The 17,129-nt window shown below is 62.1% G+C and overlaps 1 protein-coding gene across 1 annotated transcript; it reads left to right on the top strand.

Moving 5' to 3' along the window:
- The first annotated feature begins 7,469 nt into the window (after window positions 1-7,469).
- On the top strand, window positions 7,470-16,426 carry LOC142087507 (glycine receptor subunit alpha-4). The gene is made up of 8 exons (XM_075161810.1): window positions 7,470-7,548; window positions 7,936-8,003; window positions 8,779-9,002; window positions 9,135-9,217; window positions 9,470-9,610; window positions 9,694-9,908; window positions 10,220-10,369; window positions 14,123-16,426. Exons 1-8 carry the CDS (start codon window positions 7,470-7,472, stop codon window positions 14,408-14,410), a joined length of 1,248 nt encoding a protein of 415 aa, XP_075017911.1. The 3' UTR covers window positions 14,411-16,426.
- The last annotated feature ends 703 nt before the right edge of the window (window positions 16,427-17,129 follow it).

Here is a 17,129-nt window from a genome sequence, read left to right as displayed (position 1 = left end):
AGAGTGACATTAGCTGGAGTTGGGACCAACGTCTTGGTTCACCTTGCAATCTCCTCCAGGTCACCCTGTCCAGCTTAGCAAGGCACTGGGTCGCACTGGCACTGCCGCATAGGCACCAAGCACCCACTAGGCTTCCCAGCACCGCCACCACCCTGTCCTCTCCTCCCATGCCATGGTGCCACCTTCCCCTAGGAGCAGCCCCACATCCCCGCGGCACCCATCACCTTCCTGGGCCAATGGAGGGGACATCCTGCCCTGTCCCACTAGCAGCTACACCCGAACCCAGTGCTCGCTTGCCCTGCTGAGACATGGTGGGTGTTCGGGCTCTCTGGCCATGCTCTGGTGCCAGCGGGGCCCCAGTCTCCCCACCAAAGCACCACCGCAGTTGTTCATCCCTTAGCCATGCATTTATTGCCCCAAGATGATTTTTGCTCCTGCTGGGAAAGGAAAGCACCTGCAGCCCATTATGCAGCTTCTCCGGGGAAAGACGAGGACCAGCATGACCCTGGGGAACCAGACGAATGTGCCATTCAATGAGAACGAAGCGCCCAAGCTGGGCGCACACTGGTTGGCCAGGGAAAGCCACAGGCTGGCAGCAGTGCACAGCCTCCCTCGAGAATGTGTGTTCCCTGGCATTAATTTCACACCCAATTAGACACCTCAAAACATTTGCTTCGGTGGAGCCTGCAACCAAGCCCACCCCAGGGCAGAGGGGCTGTCCTCTCCCGAATGCAGGCATACAGGGTGTCCCTATTTGTTTTGCTGGTTTCCTTAGAAACAGCGATGAGACTGTGTCCGCTTTTCCTTGCTCTCACTGGTCGGAGGATTAAAAAACGGAAAGGGGAGCTGGCATAGCCCTCAACTGGAGGCATAGAGACCTTGAATCTTTCACCAGGAGCACTTTGCTCCCCAGCGTTCATTAAGCATTTAAGCGATCGGTACAGAGCAGAATCGCACAGCAGTGCTTGAACACTGGCTGGCTGGCAGAGCCCTCTGCACTCAGCGTCTCTGTTTCACACCTTGGTTTCTGAAAAAAAATCCCAGTCCTAGGGCAAAAGAGAAAGGAGGATTTCCAGAGCCGGCTGGATTGGCTAGGAGCCTTGGGAGAAGGGAAGGAAGGCAGGAGAGAATTAGGAGACAGGGGATGGAGGTGCCTGCTGAGTGGTGCTCTCTAATTAAAATAAGCAGAATCTCCCAGAGCATCTGCCTCTGCCCCTGATAAATCTGAGAGTCGTTATCCTGTCTTTGGTGGGAGGCTGGCCCGCGTGCCAGCACCTCACTGGGGCTGGCGCTGCGAGATGCAGAGCACGCAATGCTCCCCAAAACAGGAGCTGCTTCTAAGCTTCTATCAAAACACCCCCAGAGCGCCCTGCCCTCCGAGCCTGCTGGAGGGGAGCTGGAGCAGGTTGCTTTAAGCCCACCACAAACCTGTGCCCATCTGAAGCTTCTGCCCCTCCTGGTGCTGCAGGTTCTCCTGGCTCTGGGGCAAAGGTGAAGCTCTGAGCTGACTCCGAAGGACAGACCAAGGAGCAGCGTGGGCAGCAGCATCCTGGCCCCGGCCCCTGAGCAAGGCTGCTGGCGGGGGAGCCCAGGGGGGCTTTGTGGCCCTACACGAAGAGTAAAGCATGCTTCTTCGCCCCCTGCCCTCCTTCCCACTCCCCCCCAACACGAACAGCACAAAATTGATCTTACAGGGAACTGTTCACCCCGAAATCGAGCTTAAGCACCTCTCAACCTTTTCTCTGGAAAAAAAACAAACCTGTTTTCAAGGGTTGAATCACTCAGCCACTGGGAATTGTGTGGTCTGCGAATGCACTACAGGGTTTATCAGGCGGGATTAAATATATAGATGTGGCAATGTTGGAGCTGAGCAGCAGAGAGGGGTCAGGATCCAGGTGGTGTGGATTGGCATAGCCCTCCTCCAGGCTCTGGATCCAGGCAGATTTGTGCCAGGTAAGAGTCCGGCCCCAGGCAACAGTTTGATGCAGGCTCAGAGGTAGTGGAGGGAAAGGGGAAAAAAGTTATCACACTTCCCTCCCTGTCTTAGCAACCCCAGCCTCTGCTGCCTGCATCTCTCCTATTGGCAGAGCCTGGCACCGTGACGGGGAAGGCTTCAGGACAGGGACACGGGGATCCCCAGAGAGGGCCATGCCAATGCCAGCCCCGGGGACTGCTCCAGGCTGGCAGCCGCTGCCCACACCCTGGGTCATAGTGTGGTCCTTGTCCCCCCCCCCCGGCCTTGCTGCCCCTGGGGAGAGCGACCACAGGGCAGCCTGGTGGTGGATGCCTGCCTCTGGGAGCCCATCACTGGCAGCTGCCTGCTGGCTGGCATCTTTGCTGTTTACAGAGAAACCACCTCATGCTCTGATTTGAGGAACATGGGGGAGAAGCCTGTTCTTTGTCATTCCCAAAAATCTCCTGGCCGGAATGCAGTGCAGTGCCTGCGGTCCCCTGGGCACGGCCGGGCTCTGCTTTTGCAGCTTCTGCTCCATCCCCCCGACCAGGCTGGCAAAAAATCAGCTGCCTTCACCTTCCCGATGGGATGTTCGCTGCCTTCGTTTTCTCAGATCTTATTTTCAGCAGCAGTTCGTTCCTCACAGCGCTGGCTGCCTGCAGAACTGCAAGGCGGGCAAGAGGGCTACAGCTGCACCGTCCCCCACAGCCCTGCCTGTCAGGGAGCTGCATTGCCGCATTGACTTTGCCAGCCTCTCTAAGGGTCTCGTTAGCTCAGCCCCCGTGCCCTGCTGACTGCAGCACGTGTGACTGAGGCTTGTAGCTGGTTATCTTGAGAGTCCATGCCCATGGCCGCCTGCAGAACTGGCTCCACAGCCACTCCAACCATCACTTGGCCCCTCGGCGGATGCAGGCGCAGATGCAGGCACACCGCACGGGTGCCTCAGTTTCCCCAGAGGGCAGAGAGGATGCGGCTGGCTCCCCTCCTCCTGACGGTGTCAGGTCCACTTAGCTCGGACAGTGTCTGGAAGAGGAGCTGTCGCGCAGTGTGCATTTGCTCCGTACCCTGGGGCTCCAGATCCTGCCTTGCGCCTCCCAGCACCATGGCCCCATAAACATTAATGGCAATGGAAATCGGAGGAGACTTCTCCCAGCTCCTGGTGCTGGAAGAGCCAATGAGTGGAGACGAGGACTCCTGCACGCTGCCTTGCAGCTAAGTGCTCACTGCCTACAGCCCCCTGTCCTCTTCCCTGTACTGGACAAGGTGCCCCAGGCTTGGCTTCACACAGCCAGCCCTCACTCATGCTGCCTCCCTACAGCAAACTCCGTGGGGAGCTCTCAAAATCCTGCATGGGCTTTCTGCCAAGGAGAAGCTGGCGCAGACCCAAGCCCCTCACCTGCCCTGGAGAGAGCGGGCGCAGGGGGGTACCTCTGCTGAGATCCTCCTCTGCAGACCCCTGCAGCAATGGCTTTGTATGGTGGCTCCTAGCCATTACTAAACTGTAATTAATACAAATAAACGAGGTGAGCCAGCCACAGCAGGGTGAACAGAAACCTGAATGACATATCCGGTGGGAATCATTTATTCTGCACTTTGCTCTTTTTTTAATGCTATTCACTTCCTCGCAAATCAATCACAGATTGTCTAGGACCAGAGGCGACTCTGCGGCTCAGCCGGGTGGCCCCAGGGGACAGAGCAGGGGCAGCAGAGCAGCCTGAGTCCCAGCCCTGCCTATGCCACCCTGGTTAAAAAGCAGCTCCCCTCCCTCTGCCTTGATTTCCCTCTCCCTGGCAGCCACTGCAGCTCCCTGAATCAGACAGACATGACCATCTGTCTTGCCTTCTCCAAGGAGCTTACCTGCCCCTACCGAGGGACAGGATTGCCCATCCGCTGAGCGTCTGGGAAAGGCAAGCACACGGGTCCCAGCAGGAGGGCTGAGACCCCGGGGTCTGTGTCCCAGCCTGCCCGCGGCCCTGAGAGGCGACCCCGGGGCAGGCACCGCCAGGCCAGGCAGAGGGAGGAAGGAGCCCGGCTGTTCCCAGCTGCTCCCTCCCGCTCAGACGGGTAGTACTTCCAGGGTATCCCTCAGCCCCAGCACATCCCTCGATCCCAGCACAGCCATCAGCCCTGCCACATCCCCCAGCCCCGGTGCATCCCTCGATCCCAACGCACCAGCGCATCCCCCAGCTCCGGCACACCCCCCGACCCTGGTGCGCCCCTGGACACCCGCAAACCCCCCAGGGAGCTGCCTCCCTCCCCATTACCGGGGCAGGGCCCTGCCGCCCCGCGCCGAGGAGCCCCCACGGGTGACGTGGGCTCCAGGAGAGCCCCGACGGGGCGCAGAGGTCCCCGAGGTGGTGGGGAGGAGGCGGGCACGGCGGCTGGTAGCCCCCCGCCGCCGTGCCCGCCTCCTCCCCGCCGCGGCGGGCGAGGCTCCGCCCGGCTCCCGGGGCCCGCAGACGCCCGGCGCCCACCCCGCGGCGGGCTCCCGCTCGCCCGGACTATGAGGAGCGGGACCGCGCGGGGGGCGGCGGCAGCGGCGGCGGCGGCAGCGGCCCCGGTGCGGCGGGAGCGGGAGCGGGGGCGCCGCCGCCGCCGGCCGGGTCATGCCCGTGCGCCCGGGGCGGCGGGGCTGCGGGCTGCGGCGGGATGGGCGCGCTCCGGGCCGGTGCCCTCGGCTTCCTCCTCCTCCTCCTCTTCGGCTGCCTCCTGCCCCGGCGCGGCCCGCTCAGGTGAGCGCACGGCGCGGGTGCTCGGCGCTGCGCGTCCGGCGGGGCGGCTCCCATTCACGGGCCGTGGGGCTGCGGGGGCCGCTGTTCTCAGCACCGTTCCCTCGGAACCCCCTCCTTCGGCACCCGGACCCACATAGCTCGGGACTTCCCTTCCAGGACCCTGGCATCACCTCATGTTGGAGACGGATCTCCCCTGCGGGACCCGGGCATCCCCTCCCAGACCCGGAGGAGCCCCGGGACCTGCACCCCCACCCCCGATCCGGACGTCTCTCCAGGGGCTGCTTCCCCCAGCCAGAACCCTCCCAGCCCTGATCCGGACCTCCCCGCAGGCCACTGGAGCTTCCCCAAATCTATTCTCACCCCCCATTCCCCGGGACCCTTACCCAGCACCCCGGGGACCCACCCGACCTTCCCCCTCCACCCACACACAGCCGGTCTCTGCCTGTCCCCAGCAACCCCTGCCCCCGTGCTGGGTCCCCGATGGTCCCCCTAGCGCCAGGCCAGCTGGGGACCCTTGCCACAGTGGGAGAAGGGGTGAGCTGAGCCAGGTGATGGCCCAGGCAGCTCCTTCTCCAGTGCTGCAAAGCCCCTGCAATGCCCAGGACCTCTCCTGGCTCCGGGTGTTTGGTGGGGGCTCAGGACAGTCACTGACTCAGCTCCTGGGTCACTCAGGCCAGTGGGTGCCCCAGGTTCCATGGGTGCAGGAACAACTCTTGGCCCCTTGGGTGGAAAATCCAAAGCCCCCGGGTCCCTTTTTCCCTCTCTGGCTGGGTGCTATCTGGGACAAGGTGGGATGTAGGGGAGAGTGGGCCAGGCAGGGAGGGGTTGGGGGGGCTGCAGTCCCCCTGGGCTGAGCCTGTTCCCTGCCCCCACTCCCCCTCCCACCATTCGGCCAGTACAGCTGGAGCAGCACAGGGGGGGAACCGCAGCATTTGTGGCGGGCAGGGGGGAAATCATGTCAAAATGTCATCTCTTCTTATGTGGAAACTGCTTGTCTTGGGGTGGCATTTTTAGGCAGACGTGAGTGTTTTCCAGCCCCACCATCCCCTCGCTCCACAGAGGTGCTGAGTTCCAAGGCCCCACGGTGCCTGGGCCAGGTTAGTGGCAGAGTCCCCCAGGACTGGGGAGCTACAGCCAAAGCTCTTGAGAAGAGCCAGGACCCAGGGGCTGTGCCCAGAGGCTGTGTGCTAGCATGGCCCTACCAGTGATGCCGCTGGAGGTGGCTGCACCCAGGGCATTTCTGCACCCCCTGCAGTCCCCAAGGTCCCAGCATTGCTGGGGCTGCAGATCCGCTGTTGCTCGGCCAGTTAGCTGAGCCCCTTCAAGGAACTAGCTGCCACGGCACCAAGGGAGCCTTCCTTCCACATGCTCCAGGGGAGAACCCTCATTCTCCTCTTCAGCGGAGGAGGACATGGTTCACAGCTATGTGGCAGGCAGAGGCCTGACTTAACTCCTTGTTACCCTGGCCTCCTGCAGCCCTCCTCCCAAAGGCGCACCTCTCTAATGCAGCTCCTGGAGGGGGAATTTCTCCCAGCCTTTTGCTCTTGGCCAGGACCAGTCTCGGGTACTCTCTGCTGCCCATCTCCAATTAAGGGAAAACCTGCCCAGCTAGATCATTTTGGTGTGGTGGTTGTGGCCATTTCTAGCTGGCAAGGATGCATATAAGCCCCTCCAGTGTGAATCCCACACCCCTGAGAGGAGGTAGGAACAAAGTGTGTTGGTAGCAACAAGGAGGTAGGAACAAGGACTCCAGGGGATCCCAGCTCCCAGCATCACCCTCTGCTTGTGATAACGGGGTTGTAGCTCCAAGCAGGAGTGGGACCCATCTGGGCATGGACCTGGTGGAGTTATGAGGCAGCTTGCAGCAGCACTAGCAGTGTGCTCAAAGCTCCCTTTGTGTCTGGAGGTCTCCAGCTAATTCCTCTCCATCACAGCCATGTGCCTGGCAATGTGGTGAGCGAACGTCTCTCGCATTGTTCCTTGAAATGATCATTATAGACTGACAGAAGGAGAGAAACTGGCAGGCTAAGATGCGTTCACAAAAATATCCCCTCCAAGGTCAGTTTAAATAAGTCTCCATCATCGTTGGGAGCGCTCTGTGGGAGAGCTCATGTCAGCTCCACGCCACGGCCAGTGCAGAGGTGGCCTTTGCTGCTCCTCTTCTGCCACGTCGTCTTGGCCCCTGGCAAGGTGTCACAACCCCAGCTGTGCTCCTGGGCACCTCCTCACCTATGCCAGGCCAGCCCATGGCTTGGGGAAGGGGGGGGTTGTCCCCCAAGCCTCCTAAGCCATGAGTCCGTGCCAGGCAGGGTACAGACGTTTGCTCAGCAAGTCAAGCTGGGATTGGTAATTGAACCCAGGAAAGACCCTCCCCACTTTCCCCCCCCAGCACCGGCACAGAGCCCGGCTGCCATGCACGAGGCCATCGCCCGCTGCGCCCCATGCCCACTGCAGCCCTAGACCCATGGTGCGCAGAGGCTTTGCTGGCAGGGGGACAGGCAAAACGTGGGCACCCTCACCAGGCTGTGGCAAGTGAGGGGGGAAGCCACTGGGATCACAGTGGAAGGAGGAAGGGGTCCCGGGGTCAGCGCGCTGACTCAGCACTGGAGTGGATGCAGCGCGGGCACAGCCGCTTCCCCTGGCAGCTGGCAATCCCCGTGAGGTGCCAAACTTTGCCTGCAGACCCTTGCTGCCGGCAGGCAGCTAATCAGCCTCCTCTGCCCTGCAGGCTCGTCTCAGGGTGGGAGGAAATTAAAGCTGCTTCCCGAAGCTCACCTGAGCCCATGCCACCCTCTGATTTCCTGGACAAGCTTATGGGACGAACATCAGGGTATGATGCCCGGATTCGACCCAACTTCAAAGGTAAGGGGAGGAAGTAAGGCTCCCAAACCTGGCAGCATCTCACGCTTATGGCTGCCCAAAACCAGGGAATGGGCAGGTATGGGTTTGGGGGCAGGACCCTGACCCACGTCTCTTTGTCCCAACACCCTCCCCAGAGTCCCGGCTGCTCCTGCGATCACAACCGCCCTGCGTGTGCCTGCTTTGCCTGACAGCACGGGCATCTGCAATGCTTGCAGGGTGTGCTGGGGCTCACCTCAGCACACTATGGGGGTGACCCCAGTGGGAAGGGGCATGCTTGTGTGCATTGATTCGCGCAGCGCGTGCAGGAGGCAGCGTCCCCACATGTGCCTGTGTGGTGCACGTGTCTCCCTGGCCAGTGGTGAGAGGAGGCTTCACGCTGTTTTCCAGGTCCACCTGTCAACGTGACGTGCAACATCTTCATCAACAGTTTCGGCTCTGTCACCGAGACCACCATGGTGAGGGTTTCGCCAGCGCGACAGGCTCCTCTCCCAGTGCCTCGGGGCTGGCAGTGGCTCTGCTGGGGAGCGTGCAGGTCCCGGTGCCTAAGCCCATGGCTGTGCTTACGAGGGTCCTGTAAGCTCTTCTCCAGAGCCGGCCCTGGCACTGTGGTGGGGACATGCAGAGCCATAGCAAACGGCTGTGGCTTTTCTGGGGTCAGTTAACCAGAGCTTGGCTGTGTGGGCCACATTCCCCATGCCTGAGCTGGGAGAAACACCCCAAATGGTCAGAGCGAGGCAGCCGGCCGTAACTCCCTGCTGTTTGCAGGCTTGGCAGGTGCCGTACAATGCAAGCAAGCTCTGTGACCCCACCATCCCCAGCCTCCTCAGGTGCATGAGGAACTCCTCTGAGGAAGCCCCAGGACTAAAAATTCCCTATTTCTGCTGCTGCAAAGCCTTAATACCATCAACCATCACATCAACCCCCCACAGGGCCACAGAGCCCTGCGAGGAACATTGCAGGCAGCAGCTACTGGTCCTCTTCCTCCTTCTCCTTCTCTCGGCTGCTGTGGCTTTGGCTTTTTAATTTCCCCTAACTGCCGACAGTGTGGGAAGGCTTCTGAGCTGCCCCTGCCCCATGCATGGTTAGTGTCACGCAGGCAGCACCTGCAGAGCTGAGTCTCGACTGAGACACCCTTCCACCTCTTCCTCCATCTCTTCCTCCTCCTCCTCCTTGTTCTCCTCCCTGGGCACCGTGGGGTGCTCCCGGCTGACACGGTGCCCTCTGCCCCAGGACTACCGGGTGAACGTCTTCCTGCGGCAGCAGTGGAATGACCCCCGCCTGGCTTACCGTGAGTACCCCGATGACTCCCTTGACCTCGACCCCTCCATGCTTGACTCCATCTGGAAGCCAGACTTATTCTTCGCCAACGAGAAAGGGGCCAATTTCCACGAGGTCACCACTGACAACAAGCTGCTGCGCATCTTCAAGAATGGCAACGTGCTCTACAGCATTAGGTAGAACCCTTCTCCTCCAGAGCAGTGCCCGAGTGGGGAGGCAAAGCTTTCTTCTTGCCTCCTGTGGGGCAGCTTCCCCCTGCCAACTGCCCCAGCCTCCAGCAATCCCCTCCTTTCCTCTGTCTCCTCCAGGCTGACGCTGATCCTGTCCTGCCCCATGGACCTCAAGAACTTCCCCATGGACATCCAGACGTGCCACATGCAGCTGGAGAGCTGTGAGTATCTAGGGGGTTTCTAGCTATGCTTCATTCCCCCTATCCCATCCCATCCCATCCCATCCCATCCCGTACCGTCCCGTCCCGTCCTCCCATCCCATCCCATCCCATCCCATCCCATCCCATCCCATCCCATCCCAGGCTGGCATCTCCCGGCTTCTGAGGGAGGTGAGCAGAAAGGAGCAGTCGTTCAGGGTGGGGATGAATGGGGTGCGTGTCCTCCCAGTCCCATGGCTCCTCTGTTGCCTCCAGTTGGCTACACCATGAACGATCTCATCTTCGAGTGGCTGGAGGAGCAGGAGGCCGTGCAGGTGGCAGAGGGCTTGACACTCCCACAGTTCATCCTCAGGGATAAGAAGGACCTGGGCTATTGCACCAAGTACTACAACACAGGTGAGCACCCCACAGACCCGCTGCCACCCCCCCGCCACGGCCTGGAAGTCCCTTTCACCCATCAAGGCCGTCTTTCCCTGCAGGCAAGTTCACCTGCATCGAGGTGAAGTTCCACCTGGAGAGGCAGATGGGTTACTATCTGATCCAGATGTACATCCCCAGCCTGCTCATTGTCATCCTCTCCTGGGTCTCCTTCTGGATCAATATGGACGCAGCGCCGGCCCGGGTGGGCTTGGGCATCACCACTGTGCTCACCATGACCACGCAGAGCGCTGGCTCCCGTGCCTCCCTGCCCAAGGTCAGCGCCAGCCCCGTGAGAGGCTCCTGCGCTGCAGCCTGCCCAGGGCACCTGGGGTACCTGCTGCCAACCCCAGTGCTCCAGGGGCAAGAGGACGCCTTCCCCTGGGAATGGCTGGCTCTGTAGCCTTGCCAGCTGGGGCACCGCATGTGTCGAGAGGGGAACACGGTGCGGCTCGGCTGGGTGAGCTCTGGCCTGTGTGTCCCAGCTGAGAGGGCTCCTGTGCCCCTTGGTAGCAGGGCGAAGCTGGCAGTGGGGGGGACAAGCAAGACGGGGGGCAGTGGGTCCCTGAGCCGCTCTCACCTTCACAGGTCTCCTACGTGAAGGCCATCGACATCTGGATGGCTGTGTGCCTGCTCTTTGTCTTTGCCGCCTTGTTGGAGTACGCAGCCGTCAACTTCGTCTCCCGCCAGCACAAGGAGTTCATGCGCCTGCGCCGGCGCCAGAGGCGGCAGAGGATGGTGAGTCCCTCCCACCACTGTTGTCATGAAGTCTGCCCGTCCTCAGCCACCGAGGGGACACCCCGGGGCTGCAGGGCCAGTTTCTCAGCAGCCGCCGGGGCAGGGCTTGGCACTGGGCTATGTCCCGCTGCCCGGGGCTTGCAGCCAGCCCCTCCGGCACATCGGGGACCCACAGGCGTCGCAGTCCTTCTGCTTGCCTGGGCAGCACAGTCCACAACACGCACAGGTGCCCCAGACCCTGCCAGCACAGTCCACAAACACACTCAGGGTGCCATCTTCCTCCGGCCGGGACATCTTCGGGCTCTGCTTCCTCTAAAAAAGCAGAAAAATAAACAGTGAGGGTGGGGGAAACAGCCTTTCCCCATACCTGCCCCAAACGTGGTCTCCCCGCTGTGCCACAGCGGTGACAGGGGCTCGCCGCTGCATCAGGGCGGTGAAGCACCAAGGGAACTAGTGGCACTCAGGGACAGGGTCTGGGCTGGAGATGGGAGTGCAGCAAGGCCTGGAGACACAGGGTCCCACGCTCGCAGGACAGCCCTCCCCTCCGTCAGCCCATCGGCGCAGTCATCAGGCCTGCGAGATATTTGGGGAAGGCATGCGGCTGCCCCACTCTCATTCTCTTGCCGAAGCGCACTGCAAGGCACCAGACCTCCATGGAAAACACGAGTACACGTATACATCGCACAGGCTCGCAGTGCCCCATGCAGCCAAATCCCTTCGGCATGTGCTGAAGATGATCCCGGTGCCTGGGCACTGCTGGGGGGGGCTTTCCCCCTCCACGCGGAGCCCCCATCCCCCCACCGTCCCTATCCCAGCACCCAGAGCTGCTGTCCCCGGGGCAGGGGCAGAGCCATCGGTCACCCGCTGTCCTGTTTCTGTTTGGTGCACACTGCCGGATGCCAAAAGGGCCTGAGCAGTGGGACAGCCAGCCTGGAGTCCCTGCAGCAGCTGAGTGGCCGGCACGGCCGCGAGCATGCCTATGTGACACTCTTGCAGCTCTCCAGCTCCCGGGTAAAGCATGACCCTCCAGCAGCCCCCCACGCAGTGCAGCACAGCACACCGCACCCCCAGCCGGCCTCAATTCCCCTCCCCAAAACAAGCCCCTCGGGAGCCAGCCCCAGGGGCCAGCAAGGGCCCGTGGAAGAAGCAGGGCAGTGATTTGCACACAGCATGTGCCCATAGGATGGAGCTGCCGCTCCCTGGGCCAAAAAGAGATTTGAGAGAGGGATGAGAATGGAGCAGATTTCCCTGGAGACACCCCCACTCTGCCTCAGTTTCCCCTTCGTAAAGCAGGACCAGCACAGCCCTCTTTGCCAAGGGATGAGTGATGCTGGGGCAGACCGATAGCCGCTCCTGGGCTGCTGCCCAGCTCCCCAGGCCATGCCCACACCTCTGGCAGGGTGAGGGTTCCGCCTGCCCAGCTTTCCTGGTGCAGGCAGGTTTGAGGCACTCGGGGCTACCTGCAGTAACTCCAGTGCGGGCAGCTGCTCAGGGCACACGAGCACTTTGCAGCTTGAGGTGTAGGGAGGAGCAGTGGGGCAGGGCAGGCTCTCAGTCTGGTGGGGAGATGCTGCGGGACAACAGCAGCTCCAGGGAGGAGATCAGGCCTGGCACATCCGAGCCTCCCTGGGCTGCCCCGAGCCTCCCCTCCATCATCATCAGCCCTTGGACGCCGGGAGAGGCTTCCCAGCTCCCTGCAGCGCGCTCCATTGCTCCGTGCCTTTCATAGCCCCGGAGCACCGACCCCTGGAGATGAACGCCCACCCAAGTGGGGCAGGGAGGGGGAGGCTCTGCCGAACCCAGGAACCATCTGCCAACTTAAAACAGACCAAAGTGCAGCAGAGCCACCTCAGGGTGCTGCTGGCAAGGCACTGGGTGCAGCCAGGAGCACCCTGGGTTGCTGCTCAGTCAGAGACTGGAGCAGAGCCCCGCTGCCCGCAGTTCCTGTGCTGGTGCTGCCTGACGCAGCACAGCCTGGGTGCCGCAGCCTGATGGCAAATCCCTCCCACAGACCCCACAAAGCTGGGCCCAGGGAGCTCCCTGCACCCAGGCTCGGCCCCCAGTAAGCACCCCAGGGCCGCCCCAGCCCAGAGGGACCCAGCTGGGAGGACCAGCACTCCCAGTTTGCCATCTTCTCCCCCAAACGCCCTGGCTGGGCCCACTGGCTCCCCAGGCTGAGGGAATAGCTGCTGCAGGGCACGCAGGGCACCCTGGCTCCCCCCCACCGCGTCCCCCAGTGTGGCCATAAGCACTCAGCCTAGGGCAGGGGAATAAAACTCTGCTGCAAATGAGAACTAATCTCAGCAATTTGAGCTGCTGCTGCTCTTCCCACTGGGAAATCTTGCTTAGCCGGCGGATTGCTGAGTTAAATAAAGATGCCAGGGCACAAGCTCTCCGCATGAGAGCCCCCTTGCCGGCTGAGCGCCTGTGCAGGCTGACCTCAGCAAGGAGGCTGCTCTCTGCGGTTTGGAGGGCAGTGTCGGTCGGAGATGGCGTTTGGGATCCGGCACCTGCGCTGCATGTGGGCATGGCACGAGGCGAGGGGCTGGCCTCCAGCACGTGCCGGGAGAAGAGACCCACCACAGCCAGGTGTGGCACCAGCAATGCAGAGCGGGGGATGAGCCACAGAGACCAAATGAGTGGCCCGGAGGCTCGGTGAGAAGACAGACATGCAGCCCGGGCTTGCATGTGCCGATCCCTCACAAATCTTTGCACACACAATCCCCTCCAAGGATAAAAGAACAGGACGAGGCAAGTCGTTAACAGTGTGCAGCTGTCAGTGGGGAGGAGCGCAGGCACCGCTGGCCGGCACCCAATGGGCTGTGAGGCGAGCAGGGCTGTGCCGCAAATGATGGCTGTGGGCTGCAAACCAAGGGTGAGAGCAGGCACCTGGCTCTCATGGCACTTTTGCAGGCTTGATCATGGGCATGCGGCCCCACAGGCATGCTGCCCTCCCTGCAGCCCCCCGCCAGCATGGGGGGAGATGGGGTGAGCAAGGGCAGAGAGACCAGCAAGGAGTCCAGCTCTCTCAGCCTCCCTCCTCTGCTGCACTGGGCAGCCCCCGCCAAGCAGCGGTGGGGAGAAGCGGGGGTCTGGGCCCTTGGAAGGACTGGGAGGCCCTGCAAGCCCTGATGGTAGCCAGGCTCCTGCATCCCTGTCCAGCTCTGCCCCAGCAAGCTGCCGGCCCCCTCCTATTCACCGGTACAGGCACGCTTCCACCCCGCAGCAAAATGGCTGCCACAGCAGTGCCGGCACCCCCAAGCTCCCTACACTCCAATGCACCCTGCACCCCTATGTGCTCTGCAACCCCATGCAACCTACATCCCCTGCACCCCCATGTGCCCATCTTCCACCCCAGTTCACCCCCATCCCCTTGGCTGCCGGAGAGCGGGTTTTCCCAAGCCCCCAAGCCAGAGCTGGGAAGAGGCATGGGGGGATCAGTGTCAGGCTGCCAGGGTCAGAGTTGCCCTTGGATGCACCCTTAAAACACGCGCTGGATGACCAGTCAGTCGGTCAGTGCTTGCCCCCATACCCCATGCACACTGCTGCCAGCCTCTGCTCGCAGCCTGCCTGCCCCATGCTTTTGCCTGCATGCTTCAGGCTTTCTGAAAAAGTGCCTAACCTTGCACCGGCACTTACACGACCGTATTGCCTAGCGGGGGGGTGTATGGGACATGCAGCCACAAGCACCTGCTCACCCTGCAGTATGGGTGCCCACGGGGTGCCCCGGCTGACAGCCTTTCCCTTCACCAGGAGGAAGAGCTCGTCTGCGAGAGCCGCTTCTACTTGCGAGGCTATGGGCTGGGCCACTGCCTGCAGCCGCAGGTCGGGGCTGGGGAGGGCCCCGACATCTACAGCCCACCCCCAGCCAGCATGCTGCTGCGGGAAGGGGAGAGTCTCTGCAGGCACTACATCGACCGGGCCAAACGCATTGACACCATCTCCCGAGCCGTCTTCCCCTTCACCTTCCTGGTCTTCAATATCTTCTACTGGGTCATCTACAAAGTGCTGCGCTCGGAGGACATCCACTCGGTGCCCTGAGGCCCGGAAAAGGATGACTGCCTCTCGGTCTGACCCCTTCAGCGCGACCGGGCGCCACGAGCTGAGCCAGAACCATGTTTCCCTCTGTCCCAGAGCAGCGGCACAGTCGGGCTGGGCCTCAGAGCCTGGACATGTGGCAGCTCCCATGTCCCTTCGGATGCTGGGGCACTGAGGGAGAGGATCAGCAACCCCAGGTCCCCATGGTCAGCTGGAGAGAGGGACCTCTCCTGCCTCCTGCATTGTGTCACCCCCAGGTACCCGGGGCTGCTGTGCTGCCATGGCACAGGAGAGCGCCCGGTACTTCGGGATGCTGCACAACTGGTGGCCAGGGAACACAACCATCCAGCCAAACACCCTCCACCTCTCCGCACCTTCCATGTCAGGCTGCTGCTTCTCCAGGCTGCATCACTGAGCCGTGGGCCACAAGCAGCCAGGTGAGAGGCTGCAGTCCTCTCTCTTCCCCTGGCCCAGACCTCGGTTGCAGGAAACAGCAGGCAGCACCCCTGCCTGCACCCGGACTGTGTGGGGTGCTCGCTATGGCCCCATACCCCCCAGCCCAGCAACGGACAGGGCTCCCCTGGCCCCCGAGCCAGCAAAAATGCACAGCGAAGCAGTGGGTTGGGGATGCTTCCTTCCCTGCAGAGCCCAGAGCTGCCCATGATCCCTGTGGCTGGCAGGCAGGACTGTGGCAGGGACACTGGGCAGGAGGCTCCGTTTCCTCTGAGGAAACGCCAGCCCTCCGGCAGGCAGCAGGTGAGCCCGGTCCCACTGACGGTGAAGGGGCGCAGACAGCCATTGCAGCCACAGGCGGGAGCTGCTTGGCACTGGGGAGCCGGCACTGCACTACCTGCAGGGTAGGGCCCACATCTTCCGAGGGAGATTTTTCAGGATGAAAGTAGTGGGGGCAGCTTGACCGATCCCTTTGGAGGAGTAGAGTGAGTGGTGGCATCCGCAGACTGCTGCATTCCCACGGCACCACAGTGCCAGCAAAGCACTGGAGGTGAAAACCGCCCCGTTCCCCAGCTTTCTCCCCACCCCGGCGCCCAGGTGCGATGTCCCCTGGGCAGGTTCACCCCCGCTGCTCCTCCAACAGAGAGGAGAGCATCCGAAACCTCGACAGGACAAGCTCAGCAAGGCTTCCAGCCCTCCACACCTGGATAACCTCCATGCTTAGCAGGAAATAAAAGCAGTAGGTGATGTTTATGTAGGTACTACAGAGAGAAACGTGTTGATGCTCTCCTTTCTCCCTGCTCACAGCCAGCCTGGGGCAGCTCGCAACCCGGTGGGGTCTGTCGCCCCACAGCCCCACGTGCAGGAGAGGGCCCAGGGTCTTTCAGGCAGGGCAGGTTGGAAACAGGATTTGCCCCTTTCCTTGGAGGCTGTGATGCCACCATGGCACGGTGAGGGCCCTGGTGACTCGCCTGTCATGGCAAAAGGGACCCTGCAGGGCAGGGGAACATGGGCGGGAGGCCAGCACTGCCTGCTGAAGCCAGACCCAGGCAGAAACCCCCACCATGGCCCCTGGCCCCACTCCTTGGACAGGCATCACCCTCTCCCTCGCACGATTCACCAGGAACAAAGCCCCGCACTCTCTGTCCCCTGCCCAGCCCCCCGAACCCTGCAGAGCGCTCTGCTGCATGCACCCATTTCACAGATGGGGCAAGCAGAGGCGAACCGGCCCCAGGCCACGCCCAGGACCCACCAGGATGGGCCAAACCAGCTCCATCCCACCGCCACCACCATGCATGCCTTCCCCACTGTGAGGGTCCCTGCAGGGCCCCACCATGTGTCCAGGCCAGGCGTTTAAGACTTGTTTTTGGGGAGGCCCCATTTGGAGGCGGAGGAAGGAGTGCACCTCGTCTCTTTGGCTCGCCTGGCACCCGGCCCCCCGAGGCAGCGCTGAACAGGGAGGTGCCAGCACCCAGGCAGCACCCACTGATACTGGATGGCCAAGCCACCCTCTAGCAGTGGTGGGTTTTTAAACAGCATCAATCTTCTTACGCAAATAAAGCCTTTCTGGGATTTTCAGTGGTGTGCTGGGGGTTTGTCTCTGCTGAGGACCTTGCGGCCAGCTCCAGCTCCAGCTGCCGGCGGGGTCCCCTGTGTGTGGGAGGGACGTGGGGACAAGGGCACAAGAGCCCTGAGGGGATAGGAGCCCTGACTTGCGATTACACCCAGATATCGTTACCTCCATGGGTGATTTTTCTGACATAATTTGTGGTGACTGTCGGGTTTTATCCCCCACATGGGAGATGATGCCAGCAGTGCCGGGTGGGGTGCTCCCTATGGTCACCCCAGCTCCTTTCCACCCCATCCAGGCTTGGCCAGGGGCCAGGACCCAAGATGGGGCCGATGTGGGGCCAGGGGAGGCTCCAGCTCTGCGGTGGAGCTCAGACACCCGAACATGGGCAAGCACCCTGACGGCGAGCCCCCCCGCGCGGCTCCTTTGCGCAGGCTCGCTGGGTGGATGCCAGCCTTACAGAGCTGCCAGCTGTCCTGGGGGGCTTACGCCAGCCCTGCAGTGCCACCCAGGACTGGCGCTTTTGTCCCCAGCTGGCGTGGGGGCAGGCAGAGCCCGCAGCTGAGGGCCGAGCGCCCAAGCAAACATCAATCTCCCTCTGTCCTCCCGGCCAAGTTTCACAGACCGGCTCTGTTGGTACCTCGCAGCCCCGTCGCCCGCCCGGCCCCATCAGGGTCTTCTGTGGCGGGGAGGAGAAAA

Source organism: Calonectris borealis, chromosome 13 (genome assembly GCF_964195595.1).
Source record: "Calonectris borealis chromosome 13, bCalBor7.hap1.2, whole genome shotgun sequence".
Classification (NCBI taxonomy): Eukaryota; Metazoa; Chordata; class Aves; order Procellariiformes; family Procellariidae; genus Calonectris; species Calonectris borealis.
Note: the sequence above shows the minus strand (reverse complement) of the source record. Positions and strands in the feature narration are given on the sequence as shown.

Coding starts and splice junctions, on each gene's coding strand:
- LOC142087507 (XM_075161810.1), top strand. CDS start 7,470: ATGCCACCCTCTGATTTCCTGGACAAGCTTATGGGACGAACATCAGGG. Junction 9,218..9,469: donor CCACATGCAGCTGGAGAGCT/GTGAGTATCTAG, acceptor TGTTGCCTCCAG/TTGGCTACACCATGAACGAT. Junction 9,611..9,693: donor CACCAAGTACTACAACACAG/GTGAGCACCCCA, acceptor CTTTCCCTGCAG/GCAAGTTCACCTGCATCGAG.